Source organism: Filicampus tigris, chromosome 9 (genome assembly GCF_054856515.1).
Source record: "Filicampus tigris isolate MCC_2025a chromosome 9, RoL_Ftig_1.0, whole genome shotgun sequence".
Lineage (NCBI taxonomy): Eukaryota > Metazoa > Chordata > Actinopteri > Syngnathiformes > Syngnathidae > Filicampus > Filicampus tigris.
The window spans coordinates 21,207,325-21,229,481 of NC_141225.1; the positions used below are offsets into that span (position 1 = coordinate 21,207,325).

At 39.1% G+C, this 22,157-nt stretch overlaps 1 protein-coding gene across 1 annotated transcript in view; it reads left to right on the plus strand.

Annotated features, from left to right (window-relative positions):
* LOC147142516 (contactin-3-like) overlaps positions 1-8,735 on the plus strand; it is a 39,224-nt gene extending 30,489 nt beyond the window's left edge. The window contains exons 17-23 of the mRNA XM_086041062.1: positions 576-646; positions 997-1,231; positions 1,637-1,746; positions 2,733-2,919; positions 3,227-3,339; positions 3,439-3,604; positions 5,747-8,735. Coding sequence (XP_085897188.1) covers positions 576-646; positions 997-1,231; positions 1,637-1,746; positions 2,733-2,919; positions 3,227-3,339; positions 3,439-3,604; positions 5,747-5,838 — 974 coding nt within the window. The 3' untranslated portion in view covers positions 5,839-8,735. The remainder of the gene's footprint in view (positions 1-575; positions 647-996; positions 1,232-1,636; positions 1,747-2,732; positions 2,920-3,226; positions 3,340-3,438; positions 3,605-5,746) is intronic.
* The last annotated feature ends 13,422 nt before the right edge of the window (positions 8,736-22,157 follow it).

Sequence of the window (22,157 nt, forward strand, 5' to 3'; positions counted from 1 at the left end):
CAAAGCGATTATAATATAACGTTGGCCCCCAATATTAAATCGTCAGAGCACATGTGCAGTTTGTACACCACAATGTCCTGTTCAGAAAGTTCTGTTTAAAAGGAAATAAATACCATTGCACCTAAAATGCACCAATTTGCTACAGTGTGAACATAGCTAAAACACGATTATATTGTTGTAATGTAATACAGTGCACGGGTAGGCTAAGAACAAACTAACCAACTGCAATTGAAAATTTGCCTCATCAGCAGTGGTTAAAATTCCCAAATTTCCAAAACTGTTCCGAGGGAAAATGTATGTCAGTTCTTCTCTTGACATGGGAAGGGTCATTTTCAGACATGACACTTGCATTTAGTGTAAGTTCAGTATAATAGATGATTTTTTTTAAAAACATTTTTTTTACATCAACACATGCTGAGTATACACGGCGACTCAGATGATGTGAGGGAAGTGAGAGGTACAAAATAGAAGCGTCTGCAGGCAGCCCGTCATGAAGTTATGTGTCCAATTGAAGAGTTGGTTGTATTTTGTGAACTGTGTTCTAATTGCTCCCTTCTGGGCTTTCGCGCTTGCAGTTCCTGATACAGCTCCCACTGATATCGGAGGTGGAGGAGGAACAAAGTCTGAATTAGTGATAACATGGGAGGTAAGTCGTCAGTCACATTTTACTGTTCTTGCCATCGCTGAATAACAGCTTAGCTTAATTGTGCAGATTGAACTGTGCAGTTTTATGACCCATCAATGTGAGACACCCGTCCCATATGCCATACTCCCTTCCCAAAGCCTCAGTGCCATTACTCCCTCCAAATGCAGGGACAGAGAGCATTTGCTTTTACAATTGCATAGCTATAGAGGGCCATACAAGGGTGGCTGCTAAGTGTTCTCAGGTGTATTTCCAAAGATCTGATTTGTGTATTTGTTGCACAGAGATGGGTCTGTCTATTTCTCTGTCTGTATGCATTTTAATATCACTGTAGTTTTGTGTTTTGCTCCCAGCCTGTGTCCGAGGAATTGCAGAATGGTGAGGGGTTTGGCTATATCATCGCCCTCAGGCCCGTGGGCACAGTTACCTGGACACGAGCCATCATCTCCACGCCCGGCGTTGCACGTTACGTCTTCCACAATGACACCATCCCGCCGTTCTCTCCCTTTGATGTGAAAGTGGGAGCATTCAACAATCGAGGGGAGGGGCCCTTCAGCTCTATCGCCACAGTGTATTCAGCAGAGGACGGTACAGTATCTACCAACAGCCAATCAGTAAAAAGAGATGCTTCAAAAAGATGTGCTACCTCCTTACAACTTGACCTTGAATGCTAATATTCGGATGATTTTTACACCGCTGTTGTTTCCTTACCCGCTTAAGCTTGGAATGTCTACCTTGTGTTAGTTATCAAGCTGTTAGATTAGTGGAAATCCTAGCAGACACTTAGCACAGCATGCTGTCAGGGAGGTATAGTGTTAATTGAATTTATAGGGTAGCACTATTCCCTTACGTCAGTTACAGATCCCATTAAAAGAGCAGGGGAAATAGCTTTTTCTCTGAAACTCCAGGTCTGTTCCGTGCTCTCTACTTATTGCTGTTAGACTGTGAGATGCTGAGCCTCACAGATTCTCACTATGTGCTCACTTTCTCTAGTCCCCAGTGTAGCCCCTAAGAGGGTTATACCGAGGATTGTGTCTGCAACACAAATTGAAGTGATCTGGGAAGCCGTTCCAGCCATCTCTGAAAGAGTCCTTGGATATGAGGTATGTTATAACTTGCTCAAAAATGAGTATTTTGTCCAATAACGTGAATATTGAGTTGTTTGTTGTGGCTTGTTTAGCCATGCCCTCTTTATTTTATTAATAAGAATTAGCCTCCACTCTTTCCCACCTTTAAAACCCTCGAGGACAAATCCCTCAACCTTTCAAGAATGAATATTGGGCATAGCATTTTTTTCTTTCCCTGGTGTTCTTTCAATATTTGTCACTTTGTGGCCTGGCCACAAATATTTCCAGTTGCCATAGCACTGGCAACATTGTCCTTGCAGAACTGAGTTCTTTTATAGCTCTGAAACATATTTCAATCCTGCATCTTAATCTACCACCAACAGCGGGGATCCAAAGATTTGAATTGCACATGTGTGATATTCATCGTTTAATTAGCACAGCTTAGAAATGCAATGTAGTTTAATTACTTATTACCGTTCTGCCCACACAATTACTAGAAACTGTATCCCAGCTATGATCACACAGCTTTAATAGATTAAATAAATGTGAGCTGAAGGCATCCCGAAGGAGGACTTCACATCTCAATTTTACTATTCATTGAATGTGATTATTATGTCACTTAATACAAATATGTGACTCTTCACGTTGTCTTAAAACAAGCACATTTTTATCTTTCAATCTTTCATAAGTCTGCACTCATTCATTTCACTGCACAGAGTGAAATATTTGCTGATTTAATTTTTTAAATAATTTGGTTCAATATCACTTACAACTACCAATTCATAATTTTAATATTTAAATTAGGTTGGAATTTCCTTTTCTTCTGTGACACTAATCATATGATGCACCAATGCCCACAGCTGTATATGGAGGGAGGAGATTCGCATCTGAGACTTATTAGATCTCTGTTATTTATCATGTCCTGTTTGTACACGTGAAGATTTCCAAGTGGAATATTACTTTTTCTAATGCATAGATTCCTCAAAATCTGTCTGTCCCCATGGGCTTTCCCCCTTTAACAGGTCATGTACTGGGAGGACGACACCAAGCCTGACACTGTAGGCAAAGTACGCTTATCGGGAAACTACACCGTTGTTAACATCACGGGGCTGAATGCGAATACAGCGTACTATCTTGCAGTGTCTGCCTGCAATACGGCTGGCCCCGGGCCGCAGTCGGTGCCTATCAACATCACGACAAAGAAACCACGTAAGTAAACCCTAACCCCGTGGGGGTGCTGGATTAATTCCTATAGTTCTCATTTGTGGGTCTTCCCACCCGATTTATGTCATTAGGCCTTAAAACAAACTTCCTGTAATATCTTCATGTTTCTAGAGAGAAGAGTCCCTCTTTTTATGCCTGACTTTTGTTTTTATCCTGCCAATCTCATTGTGGTTATGTCATTTTCATTTGTTTTACACACAGTTGAAAAATATAATGCTTGTGAGATTCTTTGAAGTTGAGAAATGACTATCTATAAAAAGTGATATAAACCAGGCTCCTGATCTTTACCCAGCGCCTGATCGGGCACCCCTCAACGTACAATGGTCCATGATTGGCTCCACACTCTCACTGCATTGGGATCCTGTTGTAGCCACGGAGAAAGAGTCGGAAGTCACGGGATATATGGTAGGTCTCATTTCCCTGCAAAGATCATCATTCTTCAATCTGAAAAGATGACGATCCATGCCTTAGTTTGCTTTCATCTGCAACCCTCCTCTGCTATAGGTGCTGCTGAAAAGACACCGGCACAATGATATAAACTATTTTGTCACCAATAAAACCTCTGTGGAGCTCCGCCTGTCCAGCAATGACAACTATCTCATTCAGATCAAGGCCACGAGTGAGGGTGGTGACGGTGCAGGCAGTGAACCTATCCACATCCACAAATTAAGTAAGTTTACAGCTGCGTCTTCCTTGCACTATCCTTTCAGACGACTGACAAGAAGTCTGGGAATAACTGAACATTACATTTGGCTTCAACGTGTCCTTTTTCAAGCCTGGCTTGTAGATGTGTTTCAGTACACCGTAAAACTGATCTTTTTAGGAGCGTGGGCTCCTTGCCATCCTATCACTGTCATTAGGTTATTTTTCCTCTATTGACTTGCCAGTCAGCCCTCCAGCATAGAGTTCATGGTAGTTCTGTTCTTCCACTATTTCTGTGCACGGAAACAGGAATGGCGTAGTTTACCACGCTCATGTCAAACAACCTTTTGTTTCCACACAGTTGAACCAAGAACTAAAGAAAATACCATATTAATGACTTCAGCCTGAAAGGAATGGCCTCTCATGCTTCGTTAGCGCGATCTTATATGCTACTGTTACTGTTCATGGTTTGCTTTGTAAGCTTTTGTTGCCATCCACAAACATCGAAGGCAGAAATAGCTGACCAGCAAACAACACCACCAACCTAAGGGCAAATCAATGTTCCTCAGTCTTCACAGCGTAATCAGATGTCACACAACAATGCTGGGGCCCCCTAGGGCATGGGTGTCAAAATCCAGTCCTCGTGGCCCGCCCCCCTGCATGTCTTAGAGGTTTTCTCGTCCAACACACCTGATTCAAACGATCGGGATCAGGATCAGACTCCTGCAGAACTTGCTGATGAGCTGATCATTTGAAACGGGTGTGTTGCAGCAGGGAGAGATGGAAAACAGGCAGGACAGCGGCCCTCGAGGACCAGAGTTCGACACCCCTACCCTAGGGGGACACTAAAGACTGAAGAGGGCCGACAAAAAGGGCATTAAAATAGTAATAATAATAATATTAGTAATAATGATAATAATAATAATACTAATAATAATAATAATAAACCAGAACTTTGAAATTTGACTTATTTGTGCATGATATTGCATTGGTGGTTTGGCGAAATGTTCTGGCAGGCCGAAGGGGAGCATTTTCTTTGCCTTAAAGTTGGATCACAGGATTGGATATTTAGATGTTCCCTTCCGAGTTAATTTTTAATGAGTGAAACTGTAGTGTGCAGATAAATGGCTATGACTTCTGTGCGTGTGATTAATTTCGAACGCAACAGTTCACAAAGGCGTTTTGTCAATGTTACCTACAACATGCAGTATATATGCAACAGACAATTGCCAGGAGAGGGAATTGTAATTATAAATATAGAGCTCAAATATTTCAACTTTTAGTGGGGCCCGGGAGTAGAAAGAAATAATTACAGCTACTTTGTTGCTTATTGTGATTATAGTCGAGTCAAGGCAACTTTATTCATAGAGTGCATTTCATACACAAGGTAACTGAATGTGCTTTACATGATTAAAAGTTCAGCATTTAAATTTTAAAAACAAATAAAACAAAATGAATTTAAAAACAAAGTATATGAATAAAAGGCATTTTATAAAAAATCTAAAATAGTGTACTGTACAGTGCAAGTAGTTTTTATTCTGGATTTAGAAGCATTCACACTTGGGGGTGAATTCACTTCTTTTGGCAGCTTGTTTCATTTGAGTGCAGCATAACAGCTACATGCTGCTTCACCATGTTTGCTTTCAACTCTGGGCTCCACTATTTGACCTGAGTCTGCAGACCTCAGAGCCCTTTATATTAGAATTTCTTGAATGTACTGAAGACCTCAACAATTCAATAATTTGTAAACCACTTTATTCTTATTACATTATTGAGCTTCTTACTAATGAGTTCAGAATAATGTTGTTGTCTCGCCCTTACTAACACTTGGTTGAAATTACGACATTGACATTGTCTATACAGGTCAAAGTAAATTTGGAGTTTCACTTTGCTCCACGTCCGCTCTGCTTTCCTGCATTTTGATTTCAAGCCCATTTCCATCACAATGCTCTTCCATGATGTTTTAGGTCAGCTCTAGGTTGTCTTAGTTAATCCAGCATCCAGGACACTTGAGATTTTTCAGGTGAACTTGTGCAGAAGTTTATCAATTGTCTCTATAATTTGGTCTTTGGTTTTACAATAACTTGTTAGAAATGTACACAAAATAGTTTCTATTTACAGTATATGTGTGTTTTTTCATAAAACAATAATCTGATGGTTTTCTTTACAGATATGGGAGCACGGGGCTCAGGAGCATACTGTCTGAACCCATTCAACCTCTCTGCAACACTCATCAGTGCACTGCTCTACTTTATCTGGTGATGTCTAATCAGACCCTCAGTGCTCCCCACAGTCCATTCGGCCTGCCTGTCTGAATGTTATCCCTCCACTGGAGGGCCCAGGGTTCAGCAATAGGTCTTGGAATTCCTTAAAAGGCGCAACTGTTTAGGAGTGCATATCGGTAAAGACTATAAGACAAAGATCTAAGAGTTTGAGTGCATGATACCTTCCAATATTTCATTTGGAACTGTAAGTGCCACCATGCTGTTTTCTATTACGACATCGACATGACTTTAGACTTGACTTAGAGACACACCAACGTGTCTCTAAAGTAGTGACGGGAAATTGAAGCTTCAAATCTGCTTCATGAAGGATTTTTTGAATCCTCTAGATCAGTGTTTTTCAAACTTTTTTGAGTCGAGGCACATTTATTTCATTGAAAAAAATCCCATGGCACACCACCAGCAGAACTAGTGAAAAAACAGCTTACTTCAACAATATAAGTCTTATATTGTTTATATAAGCATAATAATAACATTGAAGAATGACGTTATATTATAACGTCTTGAATTAGAATTAAACAAAGAAAAAAGTATTTTATAATGTTTCATATTGATACTTAGTGTGAAACATGGGCCTGTTTGGATGAACATGCGTCACTAATTCGTTTGTCTCCAAACAAAGACAATTAGCTACCTGTTGCTGCTACTTCCTGGTATGGAATAGTACTACAATGTAGCAAAGACATGATTACGCTGCCAGGCGATAGACCGCACAGACACACAAATGAGTAATTTCCCACGGCACACTTGACAATATCTCACAGCACACTGGTGTGCCGCGGCACACAGTTTGAAAAACACTGCTCTAGATGGCACTCTCTGTTCAACAACTAGTTCATGAAACAAATTTGAAGCTTCATTTTCCCATCACTACTGTAAAGTATATGACTGCCTTAAAATCAATTTTACACATGCACTCTATACCAAATTAGACAGAGTATGCTTGCTTGATGAAATGTTTCATTTAACAAAAAATCATGAAGGAAATGAAATCCCAAGGACAACCTGTCCATAATGATTAAACCGTTGTCATTGGCTGCTTCTGTTTTACCATCTCAAAATGCAACTTTATGAGCCAATGTCTCAAATTAATGTCACTCAATCAAAAAAAAGAAAAGAAAAATAGACAGCTCTTATTTGGTACTTGGGAAAAAGAAAAACTATTTAATAGCTGAAGTATCACCATTTCTCGAAATGTAACAACTGTGTTGCTAATTGATCAGCTATGCCCCACACCAACTTGTTTCTGCATGCATCAATAATCTTCAATCTATTGTCCAGCTACAGACTTGTGTGCCCCAGGCCCTCTCGACAACGCCGTGAAAGATGTTGCTACTTTCTCTCTTACCCTTAAATAATAAATGCCCATCACACTCGACTTTCTCAGTCTAGCGAAAAAGGTTGGTTTTCACAGAGGGATGTGCTACCATGTCAGACAAATCCCATGTGTATTGTTCTTCTTTTACTTTGAGATGATCTTCAGTATGTTCTATATTACACAACAACTACCACCATAAACCACGGATGATTGCCTGGCCCAATGCATGAATGGACTGCAGTATACCAATGACAGTGCCTTCATCTGAGCTCAGACTTAAAAGTTCTATCAGATGCTCGGACTAGACGTTCACTTTACAAATTTAGCATCATGAACAAGGCATTGTATTGAATAATGGTGAGAACGGAAATTGTATTATGTGTATTGACCACATTTACTCAGATATGTATGCCCTAAGTGGTTGCTTTGTTAAAACTGTGCGCAGGGATTGAAGAAGATGACAATTTAGTGACTGTATATATACAAAATATATTGGGCCATTATGGTAACAGAACTGACATTGCCCTGAATGCAAGTGCAGCAAAAAGCATCACTGTCGTTTTAACCTACCAGAATAAATAGCGAGAAACGACATGAAGGGATTTCTCTTCCCTTCATTTCAAAAGACACCAAAGGGTTGCAATGTGATCACTGGAGTCTTGATAGTGCCCAGATGGATGTGGAACAATACAACCAACTGCTAGACATTACCGTGCCTTTGCTGAACATGGGACTGTGCACAGTCATCACCTCGGAGGTTGTCATTGTCTGTAGTTTTGCACTCTCCCACCACTCCCAAAGTCAAACAAAAGCACAAGCAGCTGATGCAAGGTGACTGCATGTCCCCACTTAGCCGTCTGAACAGGTGTGCAGACCTCAGAGGCCTCATAAAAAGTCCAAAAAGGCTGGCATAATAAGGTCTGACCTGTCGGCTACCTGACTGGCTTCATAAAGCTGTGTGCTTGTTAGTCAATGGAATATTGATTTTTCTGTTCTATTATTATAGCTGTCATTTTTGAGTTACCCGGGTGATTGATGGCCTCCTTAAAGTACTCATTTTGTTATGTTGCCGTCAATGATGATTCGCTAGTTCACTACTTGGCTCATGTAATGTTTGTGTGCGTGCGTGTGTATGCACTGAATGTTTGTTATACAATAAATGTTTTCTTAAAACATTTTTTAAAATGAGTTATAGTGCAGTGATTTACAGTTTTTCTGGTTTATTGATTGTCGCAAGTAAATCTTTAAACATCATTGCTATTAGATTACTGTGCTTCATCACATAGCGGTGACTTTATTTTGAAAACCCCACATACCTGGACACATCAGTATTCTTAAAAAGCAAACCTCTATGGTGAAATTCCTGAATTTGCAGTTGTTCACCACATAGGTTTGGAGGGAGTCATTTCCTTATAAAATCTAATCAGCTGCATATTAATGAAGCTTGGGCAACACTTTAAGGTGTGAGACTGGCTGTTAAAGAGCTTGTTACAGTATGTTTTGATTCCAGATACAGTAATCTTATAAAGAAAAAACTAACAAGGTTAAAATGCACATCCTCCAACAATACTGTGTATATATATATATATATATATATATATATATATATATATATATATATATATATATATATATATATATATATATATATATATATATATATATATATATATATATATATATATATATTCCCACACAAACACCTAGTGCATACACATTGTCCCAGGTCATGGCCAAAAACATTGGCAACCTTGTGCACCTGTCAGGTAATGCAACACTTCTCCCATAAATCTGCAAATATGAAAAATTATTCCGTATTCATGTTCATTTATTTTGTTTGCATTGGAGGACCACCAAAAAAGCTAAGAAAAAGTCATTTCTCATTCTTCGCAGAGTTCCGAAAATGGATTGGACAAATGTATTGGCGGCTGTAACTCTCAAAGCCTAACTGAAATTGATCACATCCTCTCAGTATCAACAAGTTCCTTGCACATCTCTGCTGGAAATTTGGCCCACTCTTATTTTCCCCATTGCTCCAGGTCTCAGATTTGAAGGGTTCGTCTTCCCAACTGCTGTTTTGAGATCTCTCCGCAGGTGTTCTATGGGATTTAAATCTGGACTCATTGCTGGCCACTACAGAACTTTCCAGTGCTTTGTTTTAAGGCATTTGGGTACCTCTTGAGGTGTGCTTTGGGTCATTTACCTGTTAAAATACAATACAATACAATATAATACAATACAATATAATACAATACAATACAATTTCGGTGATGGTGACCCAGCCCTATATTGCGTATAAAGATTCTGTGGGATTCTTCAGATTTCATGATGCAAGGCACACAGTCAATTGCCAGTCCGTTCTCTGGAGATAGACTTTTGGCATTGAGATTTCCACATCTTTCCACAATTTGGGTTTTCAAATCCTCTGACAATTCAATTCGATGTATAATTGCGTATTTTTTACGGGAGAAGTGGTGCATTATCTGATAGAAGCACAAGGGTGCCAATGTTTTTCACCATGACTGAAGGCAAAAAAAAAAAAAAAAAGATATCTCTACTTCCAATCGAAATAATCAATGCTGTATCTTACTGACATGAAATATGAAACAACACATCTATAATTTTCTAGGATGTCAGCTGCCTTGACAAAGGAATGCACTGTATGGGCTCTATATTCCTGCCAGAAGTGAGTCAGGCCCGCAGCACAGTCTACCGACACCAAGTGTTGGTATTTTCGCAGACACGTGCAGCTTGCCGCAGTTTGAAATGGGCGGTTTGCGCCATTATGGGCATAACAGCCGACTGAAACTGATTTTCTGGACTCCATGTATTATCTAACATAGGTCAGAGCTTTGTGTATAGCATTGAGTGATTGTAATTGCGTACCATTGTTCAAATTCACAGGTTTATGTATCTGTCTTTGGGTTTTGATGAATGTGTCAAAGGTGAGAATCTTAATACAAAAAGATGAGGTAACCTATTAACATCATGTACTACTGTCTCCCTTCCTTTGCCATTTGTGAAGTATGACTAAAATCTGAGGTATATTCCCAATATGTGACACTTAGGCAATCATGTTTTACTGTCTGTTCATTTTTGGAGTGAACTTTGTTCTGCTGGAAAAGACATTTGTTTTTTTGTGTTGTTGTTATATAGAACGGAATGTTTCTTGTAGGCCTTGAATCAGAAGGTGATTCCAAACATCAACAGAAAGTGTCCTGATTTCAAAAAACAGCAAATCAATTTGTTTTCAAAAGGATGATATTGAAGTATTTGTGGCTTAAACGTGTATTTCCGACAGTGTAAATATTTGCATATATTTTTCAAATATGGCCACACAAGACAACCTTATTACTCTTATATAGTGTGTTCTCCAGCCTAATACTGCTGTATTAATCAATGATCTCTGTGAGATACTGACATGTAGATTTGTATTTTCATATTGAAAAGTAACTGTTTTGTCCTGTATACTAAAATTGTGCATGGTAATCATTGTTTGTGAATTCCTGTTGTTTTTTTTCCAAAATATAACTTAATAAAATTGTTTATTCCCACCAGTGGTATCCTTTGCCTTCTTATGAGAAACCTTTCATCTCATATCTCTGCTCCAAATGACTAAAGTTGCCTCATCTTAACTTAACTTATATACAGTACATTATGTATGAACAGAGTATGGGGTTTAGGACCCCAAAAAGGCAACTATGCACCTAAGATGGATGAACAGCCTGTCTTGCATTAAAGAAAAAAAACACACACACACATTCATCCGAACCTAATTAAGTAATTTCAATTACTTAATGCTCAATAATGAGCATCCTATCAAAGCTACAGCTTGTTAAAATACTTGATAGGAATGTATGAAAACAGTCTTGCTCATTATTACTGTAGAGAAAGCAATTTACATTGTACATGAACATGTTCAATTTTACAATGTTTGTTCACATTTCAAAAGATTTTTGAAAATCCTGTAATTGACAAAATTCATTCAAACACAATGTCAGCAAAGTTTTGCATTTGAAATCAACACCATTGAAAGGGTAATGACTCATTATTCACCAAATTTTAGCCTTGGTGCAGGTGTTGCTATACTGTGCCAATCATTTACTCATTATGTTGATTATGCAAGATCATTGGCGCTTGCTTTATTAAAAGACAGTGCCAGTAATTGGCACTTTTATTCATTGTTTTGTTAGTGTCTGCCTGTTCAATCACAATGGCAATGCGTTCTGTTGGACAAATTATTCGTGTGATGGAAATGTTTGAGATCCACAATAAAACCCAAAGCAATAAAAAAGGTTTCGTTTTTCTGCTAGATCATGAAAAATATAATAGCACCCTATTCATTTATTACATTTTCCCCCCAAAAAAGTGTCAATATGATTACACAAAAAAAACTATACAGTGTAAACTATACAGTCCATTGCTGGACTTCCAACTTTATTTTTAAGTTGGAAGTCCAGCAATGGAAATGTTTCTTATGTTAGACGCAAAGCATAGTGGATAACATGAGGTGCAAAGGCCTTTGAAAAGTTTAGCTGTCTAATCCTTTAATGTAATTTGGTTGAATTTGGAGCTGGTGACATCATGGCAATGCTTGATCTTCCTTCGTGAAGAGCTTCCTCGGACTGTGGGAATTGCACATCACGGGTAAACAGTCCACCTTAGTCATTGAGGTCCAAACAGGATTAATAGTGTTGCAGAGGAAAAAGGAGCAATTCAGAGTATAATCAGCTTTTTCATCAAAGTACTTTTGCACAGCCTTCTAATCTGTGAATTCGGCCCATCGCCGGCTCCACATAGACCTCACAGCTATGGATGGAAGACTTTTTGCTTCTGTCCGTCTGACCCAAGTTGGTCATCTCCACTGACTCGAGCCATGGAACCTAAACTCATTCATCTATTTCCTGCATGCTCCTTACTGCTTATCCTCACTTCACTTTGCACGGACAGAAACGAAAAGATGATCTAAATGTTTCAGCAAGACCTGTCATTTTCACTATCTTTTTTTTTTTTTTTTTTTTTTTACTGAGAATTACCAGATTTTATTTTCTCATTTTACAGAAATCATATTTGTTACATTTGGTAAAAAAAAAAAAAGACTGAGAAGACAATAGCTGTAAAAATGTAAATTGATTCAATTAAACAAAATGATCCCTAGGAAATATTAAGCAGATGTTGTTGAAGTATTGAAGTTATTCACCATCAACAGATGAGGAATTCTGCCATCGTAACATGAATTTCTTTTCAATGTCAACAGTAGTACTGAACACTATCCTTTGGCATCGTACTATGGTTCACTAATTAGAAGGTTCCCTCTTTCTAAAGACGACAAGGGAAGGGACACAGGAGGAAGATATGGAAATTAATCACAGAGGTTTATTAATGAGCTCGTTTGTGCCCTTTGAGGCCAGGGAACAATGTGAGAGAGCGATCAGCGGCAAGCGCCATCCATCACATTGGAAACTGCAGACAACACTGAAGGAAAATGCTTAGAGGCAAGCCAAAGCACCAAACAAGCTAATATCGTAAATAGCACAGCTATTTAGGTCTGATACTGGGCGCTCACATTGATGCTTGACAACTCTTTTGTAAAGCATTCCGTTCAAGTAGGCTTGAACACTATCCGGATTAAAAATCAAACCATAAATGTCTTTGCGTGACCTTCAAGATAGAACATTCATAGTCTGACAGGTGTATTTTCAATTCTGCAGTAAAATGTAATGTTAATCATACAATGTATATTCACGTCACGGACCCACTGGAATCACACAAAAACGAAATCATTGATTTTGATTTAGTGTTTGATTTGTAGTTCACGTAGGACGCATGGTGGCAGGGTGGTTAGGCCATGGGCAGTTGTATGCGCATATGCACTGAGAATCACTCTGCTCTAATAGAGCTGTGCTGTAAAAAAAATAATTAAGTAAAAAATACCCAATAACAAGGCATTATTAGTCTGAGGTGGCCTGGCTGGTGATGGGAAAATGAAGCTTCAAATTTGTTTCGTGAAACACCTGTAGTGTTGTTTTTTTTTTTTTACTCCTTTCGATGGATATCTTGGTTTAAATAAATTGTTTAAGAGATGGAAAGTTAGTGTGCTTTCAGCCCAATGTTGAACAAAGAATGCCATCTAGGGGAATCAAAGAATACAAAACTGGTTCATGAAGCAGATTTGAAGCTACATATTCCCCATCATTAGGGCTGGCGCAATAGGCATAAAAAAAGGTAGATAAGCCATGCCACTTTGAGCTAGTGAGAAAGCATTCCATGTTTGGCACAAAAAAAAACAAAGTAAGAATGCCTACACATTGTGCTGCATATGGCTGCACACCTCCCCAGATCCTTTGGATGGACGACTGTGCATTTGGTGAGGCATAATTTTAAATTTTTTCAGTTGTGCATCCACTAGTTTTTCCATTTTCACTGTAGCCAAATAAATACTTTATTGTTAATTAATTTGAGTCTCATGAGTAGCTTTTATAGACTGCACTTTCCATTTTGTACAAATATTTTCCAACAAGAAATCTTTTACAGATCATATTTATTTTTGTTAGATCTATGTAAGTATTGTATTACATTTTACAATGTGAATACATCTAAATAACACAATTAGTAATAATAAATCCTAGTGGTGGTTAGCCCTGTTTCCTTAAGGCAACGGGTTATGGAAAGCTTTCTATGTTCAACATATAATCTCCATGCCTGTGTGAGTTTTGTCTGGGTGCTCAATTTTTTTCCCACAGTCAAAATCAATGTAAGGTTAATTTCCAGTAATTTATCTTATTGTAAAAAATGCTGACACATGATATGGATCACTAGCGTGACAGTCACTGCCCACTGCTCCTCGGGGAAGGGTCAATGCAGAGAACACATTTTGCTGTATTTGAGACAAAATAAAGTGCCGTGAGGATGTCTGACGCAAGATTTGACTTTTTTATTGTGCATAGATTTCAGGCCACAGTTACACAAGCAGCGTCACGATAAAAAAACACGCACATTCAAAAAAAAAAGATAATCTCTTCTGCATTGCCTTACAGGGAAAAATAAAGACTTCAAAAAACACACGCATGTGCATCTATTTTTAAGCGACATGCACATGGTCTTAGGTCGAAGGAACCAGCCTGTTCCATGTATCATTACCAGAGCTCTCATTTTCTGCCAGGGGCTCACATTTATACTCCGGGATGTCCTCGATCATGATTGTCGAGCTGCAGCACAGCGCCATTCTCAAGACTCACATGAAAACAGACATTTGCTATTACCTGAAGTGCAAATGTAGGTTTGACCTCTTAGGCTCTGAAAAGAGTAGATGTCCATCATTTGAATCATTCCAATGGCCCCTTCAATTACGCAGCACCCACCCCTAATGATAAGTGAAGCACCCAAGTATTTGCCTTGATTCAGGCGCTACAGAGAAGAGGAAAGGGAGCGTGTAGAGGTACAAAACAGAATTGAGCTATTGTTATGGGGGTTTTTTTCTATCTAATATAGAAGTGTGCCAAACAAAGATCAGCGTAAGCAAGCATCTAATGCATAACATGCATTTCTGCCCCTTCTCTTGTTGCCTTGAAATGGAACCCTCATATTTTCAGGGCCATTTTTATGGCTGCTTGCCTGGGAGCACCATACAGCAGATGCACCTTGGTGATCAAGACAGTGATAGATATCCTTTTCAACGCTTTATAATGGTTTTCATCCAATGAAGAGTCTGTCATGTTGCTCACCATCAACAAAACATTTCATGTAATACAGTATTTGAATACAGTTTATCGTAGCTTCGTGGTTAACCTGCTAATGACAAATGCCCTTAACAATATACATTTTTGGTCACCAATGTTAATCAGTTGTATGGCTCTGTGGAATAATAAACATAATATGACATTTCTTTACCTCACTTGTGCATCACTATTTTCCCTTTCAATATTGACTTATTAAATGCTATAATAACAACAACCACAGCTGACTAAGCTTTTATATGACTCAATTCTGCAGATGTTTCGGATGTAATGAATGGCAATGGGATGCTTTCTTTCCACCTTCAAGGTACTCTACGCGCTTTTGCAATTTTGCCTCATTTACTTATACAATTTTGATGGTGCACGTTGCCATTGAAGATAAATTACTGGCTCATTGACACATGTTGAATGAAGGGCCAGGACAAACTGGGCGTTTTTTTATGGTTGTGTGGTGGATGCCCAAATGCAGGGAGGCAGGAGAAGCAGGGCTTACTGAACAAAACCATATATCAACAAAAAACAGCATAAACAAAGTCCAGAAAAATCCAAAAGGCAAAGTAACAAAGAAACACCAGCAATCAAAACACAGCAGTAGCAGAAATAAAACAACATGACAGAAAGAAAACTAGGAACTTAAGTACAGGCATACTGATGCGACAACGAGAAACACAAGGTAGGAGGGAGCTGATTGGCTAACACAAAAGAGTGGAATGCACACAGGTGGACACAATAATCACAGACAGAAAAAAACACTGAAAGTGTCCTACTTCTGAACAGAATGCCAGGATTGACTTTACCACAATGTCATATTCAGGGGCTTTCTGACTGTTCATAAAAACAATGACACTAACTTCACTCTGAAATTGAGTTGCCTCCAACTAAATTAACACATTATCGACAGAAAAAGAATACAAACAAATAGAAACTGCTAATTATTACACTCCCGATGCAAAAACAATTCTCAGTCGACCAATCAACAGATAGCACCGTGTCTTGCTTACACCCTTTGTTGTTGTTATATAGGCGATAATGATAAACAACACTCTACTATCAAATCCGTCCATTTTTCTTTATTTTGTCCTTATTAGTGTTGCGAGTGAGCTGGAGCCTACAATATGTAGCAGAACCATTCACTCTCACATTCACTGTGGACAATTTGTAATCATCAATAATCTTAACATGAATACTTTGGCATGTGCCGCACAATCAATGCTAAAACATGTATACTCCACACAGGAGGGCTTGAGCCGATATTTGAACCCAGGACCTCTCAACTCAGGCAGAAGTGCAAACCAAAAGTCCACCTAGCTGTCCTCTACCCTCAACTGTTGACAAAAATGCAAGTACGGTGAAAAATGATCTGACCAGCGGGCAGCTGGTGGAGTTCAACAAATAGAATGTAATTAGTGTCTTCAAAAGAGTTTTCACGGTAATTTGTGCATTGGTATGTTATGTTATTTGTATGGTATGAGAGGAACGAAATACGTTGTCATGTGATGGGGAGGCTTGGTGAGTCATTCACTATGAATTTGGTTCTTGAAGCAGTGGCCTCCTGTTCTCTGAGAGCAGAACTTTCTTGATCAGATGCCAGCGTATCATGGCGAGACCTGGATTTAGTGAGGCCTGTCGGGGCACAAGAATGTGAATTACAGCTCAATGTTCCTAGACAGTGCTGAGCCGGTGGCTTCATCTGTTCTGACAGGCTCTTGACTGCGTGTTATGATGAGAGACAGGTCCGGGTTGGCGCTGGGCTCCGACTCTTCAGCTGACAATGTGAATTATGGAGGCCCGAAGAAGCATGAGCATGCATCAGCAGACCCCGACTTCTATTAATCCTCTCCAAAGGTTCCACTGACCCAGCTGTGCCTCCGTACAATTTCATAGACCGGCAAGATCATGGAGGTAATGGACCTTCGTGCACCAGTGAGCTGCTCCAAATTTGTTTTTTGTTACACGCTATACACAAATAATTTCTTTAGTTTTTTTCTCCTAGATGGATGGATGGATCATCTGGTAGCTTTCATTCCCCCCCAGAAATTAAAATTTCTAGATGAAACATGGATAAATTCTCAAGCAGGAGTTGATTAAAATTTAAGTAGCGCAAATTCCAAAGTGAATCAAAATGGCGCACGTCCTGTTAGTTTTAGCATATGGCTCCAGAAAAAGTTTTCACGTCTTGGGTTGTTTCATATGCCTCCCAATTTCCGTAGATCTCGGTTAAACGTAAAAGCCTCTGTAGGGGGCACTGCAGACCCATTTTTTGTTCTCGTGTATGACAACTTTAAAATATCAACATTTTCACCAAGCCCAATGTGTGCGCAAAGTGGGGGGCATCTAAAGGAAGCTGGATACGGCCTCTCTAGGGCCGGACTTGAGCACCTCTGCTAAAGCACATTTATCATCTGAATTGATATAGAATTTTTTGAGGCAGAAATCTTTGTAAATAATGAATTAAAACATTCAATAGAGAGGCAAGTCTCAATAGGAAAACATGCATGCATAAAAATAAAAAATCATGTTATTTAGATGTCACTGAAGCATAGCGGGAGTCCCTCGTGAAGGAAAAAAAAAAGAAAATTGAGCCATTCCAGAAAAGAGGATAAAGCCTCTTGCATGTTCCTCACTAATCCTTCTCTTGGACACACCGCACAGGCTGAACAGTGATTTACAATCTCCCAAAAACAAAAGAATTGAATTTCGCTCATATCATGTCTTCGCCAAGTTCACATGCCCACACAGAAGCACTCCAGTGCCAACAGCCTCCACCCCACCCCCCGCAAGATATCACCCCTCCACACACCACCATTTGAGGAACTGCTTGCCAAAAATATTACACACTCCAACATTTTCCTCACACAATTGTAGTCATCCAATCGAAAGAAAAAGAAAAAAAAACATGTCTAATTAAATGAGGATTAACTAAGTAAGAATTTGAAAGACACACCACACCTGAAAAAGAATCTGACCAGTATGCGGAGAGTGTGCGTCTGAGACTATCCTCTTGCACTAATGCTCTCAGCTAATCGAATTAGACTTCCAAACATCCGTCGTCTCTGCTGATAAGTTGTCTTAACATTAACACACCCACACATTTAACAACCTCACACACACTGTGTTGTTGCTGAATGTCTCACTTTCGCTGGTGTACTTTTAAATGTGTCGATACTCATCTTTGCTTGACTCGAATGAAGGTTATGATTGATTTTTTTTTTTACAGGCACGCTTTGTTTTCCAGTCACCGAGGCAACATGTTCCAGTATCGAAATGTATATTGTTGCACAAATGAAATGCATTTTTGTGAACATTTATGGCTGACTGGAATTTGAATTAAGTGTTTCTTAGCGCTGAAAGCTAATGTGATTTGTGCCCTGGATGGTCTGTGTGCATGTATAGGTTTTAAATGCTAAATTGAATTGCTGCTCCGGTAAGAACGTATTACTGAATTGATTGTGATTTCCTGGTCCGAGCACCCCTCTATCAAACTAGCACAATATACGTCTAAAGTCCTTCAAACTTCCTGTTAAATTATTACTAATTACATTTGTTGTAACAGTGGCACGTCTGTTGCTTAGTACTTCACACAATCATGACCTTGACTGCAGGATTTGCATCTGGATCTGATTTCATTTTCTTTCATTAGCTAGAATTTGTTTTTGTTTTCCCGTCTCCTGTCTCTACCTGGTTTCGTCATCCCTACTCCTCGTTTCAGCCAATCAGCTCTCTCCATCTGCCCCCGTCTTGTCCTGGTGTACCTTGCCCTATTTTTTGTGCGCTTTCATCGTGGTTATTGTTTTCCGTTTTTCTTTCTTATCATTTTTTACCCGTAGCGCGGTAATTAATCTGTTCCCCGTGCTCTGTGTTCACTATTTTCTCAGCATTTCGGACCTTTGGACCTAGTACGACTCACCGTAGCACCACGTGACACTCATAACATCAACATCATCTTTCATTATAGACGACTACTTCACAGGTCCACCACCGCAGAAGGGTGATTCGTGGAGAGAACTCTTGGATCACCAAGAAGAAGAGGCGGCGGTGGAGTCTATGTTAGTTCGCCTCAGGCTGCATTGGAGCTCTGCGGTGGTCAGAGACCAAAGGCCCCAGTCGGCCTGCAAACATGTCAAAAGAGATAGGGAAAAGACAGCCATAATGTACAGTATGTGGAATTCTTTACTGGTGTTTGATAAGAGAAGAAACTCTTTTTTAAAAAGACGATTCAATTAATACCTTTGATAGACTCTAAAAATATTCTCAGTTGTGAATGTTTGTGGTAATGTTTCTGCAATTACCACAGCGAACGTTCGCGGATGGAGTCTGTTGTGCCGCGCTTGCTTCAGATTACTGTCTGCTGGCTATTATATAGTGCAGCTGAAGCCGCAGGAAGGTGCTGAAGGTGTTGTCTGAAATGTGCATCGAGGGCAAGGATTCAGCAGAGCCCACTCACAATCTCCTCTGTATATGTTGTCAAGAGAAACAGTGTTCTTCATATTCAACCCTTGTATGGTGTTCGTATTTTTGTCACTGAGCCAGCGTTGATGGGTTTGGTGGACCCGCTAGAGTTTGGGGTTTTCAAACCAACACAATCAAATAATTTTCTGTTAAAATACTCAACAGATGTTTACTACATCCCAATTGCAAGTCATATGAACAGCAAACGTTGTTCATATTTGCCATTTCCCTTTGTTACTGTAGATCACATTTATGAATTAATGTGCTCTTCCTTTTAAAAACAAAAAAATGTAATGAAAAAAAGAAAAAGAAAATCTCATAACAGTGTGTTATCACCATGAGGAGACGATTTCTGATATGCCTTGTGTATTTTTTTTTTTTAAATAAAAATTGAACGGGTCCCACAGACCCTAGAACATCATAAAAGGATTAAGTTTGATTTAAATACATTTGAAACATCACTTTGCGACACATGACAATAATGTGCCGTTATCTTTGTACAATGAATTAGAACCACTGTTGCAATATAGTGGGATGAAAGTGCGGAACATTTTCAGGAATAGGCATAAAAACGATGAATGGGGAAAAAAAGATTTATGGTTTGGTGGGCCCCCAATGCAGAGACCAAAAATTGGTAAACAGTAAAAAGTAAACACCTAATATACATATTGTATTAAGGTTGTATTTTTTAAAGCAATTTTGATGACCAGTTCAATTCTCGTCTTTCATGATTGTGCTGAAGAAACACGTAGACAAACAAGACCACTTCTCAGACCTTTCCAGTGACCCTATTTGTTTTGCCGTGGCCTTTCCCCCCTGCCAAACACTGCTGCCGCTGTCATATAGGAACCCTAAATACAAACAGACGTGGCCTGTCTATCAAAACAGCACAGTCAGCATGATTCCTGCCGTGCAAAGTCTCTGTCCACAGGCGCCCATCCTCCTCTCCTCCCCCTTCATTTTTATCTAATAGAACTCCACTTCATGTGCAAGAAGCACAGCTTGAGGTAGACCACAAACCATTAAATCAGTATTTGCAGATAAAACACTCAACACAGTAAAGGGAGTCCATCACCATAGAGACGAAGTGGCTCTTACTGGACAGTTTCATTATAGGCCGCATATTCATGATGAATGTCATCTGTAGTGGCTACTGTTACCAAGTCACAACTGAAATCACCTTCAACAACATCATCATAGAACATGTAGTAATGTTCTCCAATATTCTAATAGTGTTTCAAAAGAAAAAAAAAAATCACCCAGCTCAAGGGATGTGCACTCAGAAATAGAACGTGAAAAGCATTGCTGACTGTGTAGAAACAGTAAGAGGCTGAAGTCAGGCCTGTCAAATTAGGAGACATTACACCAGGTGACGTCGTCTAAAAAGGAATGTTAAGTTTCATTTAAACAATGTGTTATAGACTAGCTAGACTACAGTCTATTACAGCAATGGGTCGTTCGTTTTGTGATCTCGACTTGAAAAACACACGTGTTTTCTCTTCAAAAAAGAGTACAAGTAGAAAATGAAAATACAGTCTCCCATAAAGAGAAGAGGAGATTCGATTAATTAGCCAGGTCCTGAAGGAGCACCGGGACGACTACAAAGTGTCACATCATAATAAAATGCAAATCTTTGTCAATTACGCCAGTACGAGTTTATCCTTGAAAATATAGCTTTGGTCTCTCAGCATAAATGATTTCTATTGATGTCTGAATGTGGAAAAGGCACCTAATGAGCTGACTTTAGGTCCCCGAGCCATTTTTGGTCTGATATTGACGAAAAGCTAATTTGATTATTGCTTCAACATATAGAGCAATACTATCTTAAAGATAAGGTTGGAACTGTGACGGGTGGCACAATGAACACCGCATGAATAATTGACTATCTTGGCTATGTTGTGGAGTTAGAGGTCATTCACAGGAAAGAGAACACCATCTCAGATACATACAGCCTACATTGAGAAACTATTGTATGTGTACTATTTGTGGAAAAGGGGAAAATAATGTAATCATTTATTTATTTATTGTATGCCACTGGTTTCAACCACGACAGACGATATATATTGAGGCTCTGATGCCATCAGCACTCAGTCCGAATACCTTCAAACCATTGTCTCAAGGCGTTTGTAGATTGATGGTGTATTGTGAAGAACAAGCTGGCTTTTATTTATTGAATCACCCAACCTCTGTGTTCCAATCAATACTTGGATTTATGAGCAAATCTGAAACACATTTTCTCACACAAGAGACCGGAGGGCACTCTAATTGGCAAAATCTATTCATCTGATTAGACATTATTCACATTGGGCATTGTTTAATTCACCCTTAATTACACAGCTTAATAAAAGGGACAGGACTGTTCAATTAATTTACACGCCTGTCCCTCAGATGGATAAAAATCAGCATGTCTTCATTTTTTATTGAATGAAAAAATGTGCAAACGCACAGCTAACATTTACTTTTAGTATTCGTTTCCCTAGCTGCTGCATGTGAGATACATCTGGATGCATTGGAAGTCACTTGAACAATCTGCTAGTTGATTAAATAATCATGCAAATAAACACTCACTTTCACTGCAAATTTTGCTTCAATAAGTTATAAGTAAGTATGAAACCAATGAAGTATACAGTATATGGAAACCTCAGTTGATATAGCTGTGCTGCTTGCCTTGTACTGTTGTTAATGTTTCAAAAGCCTGCCATAGAAAAGGGGACAACAAATTGAAATCAGCATTATTTATTATTCACTTTAACTGTATCGTGTGAATGCCATCACACGAGGGGAGCATTTAGGCTT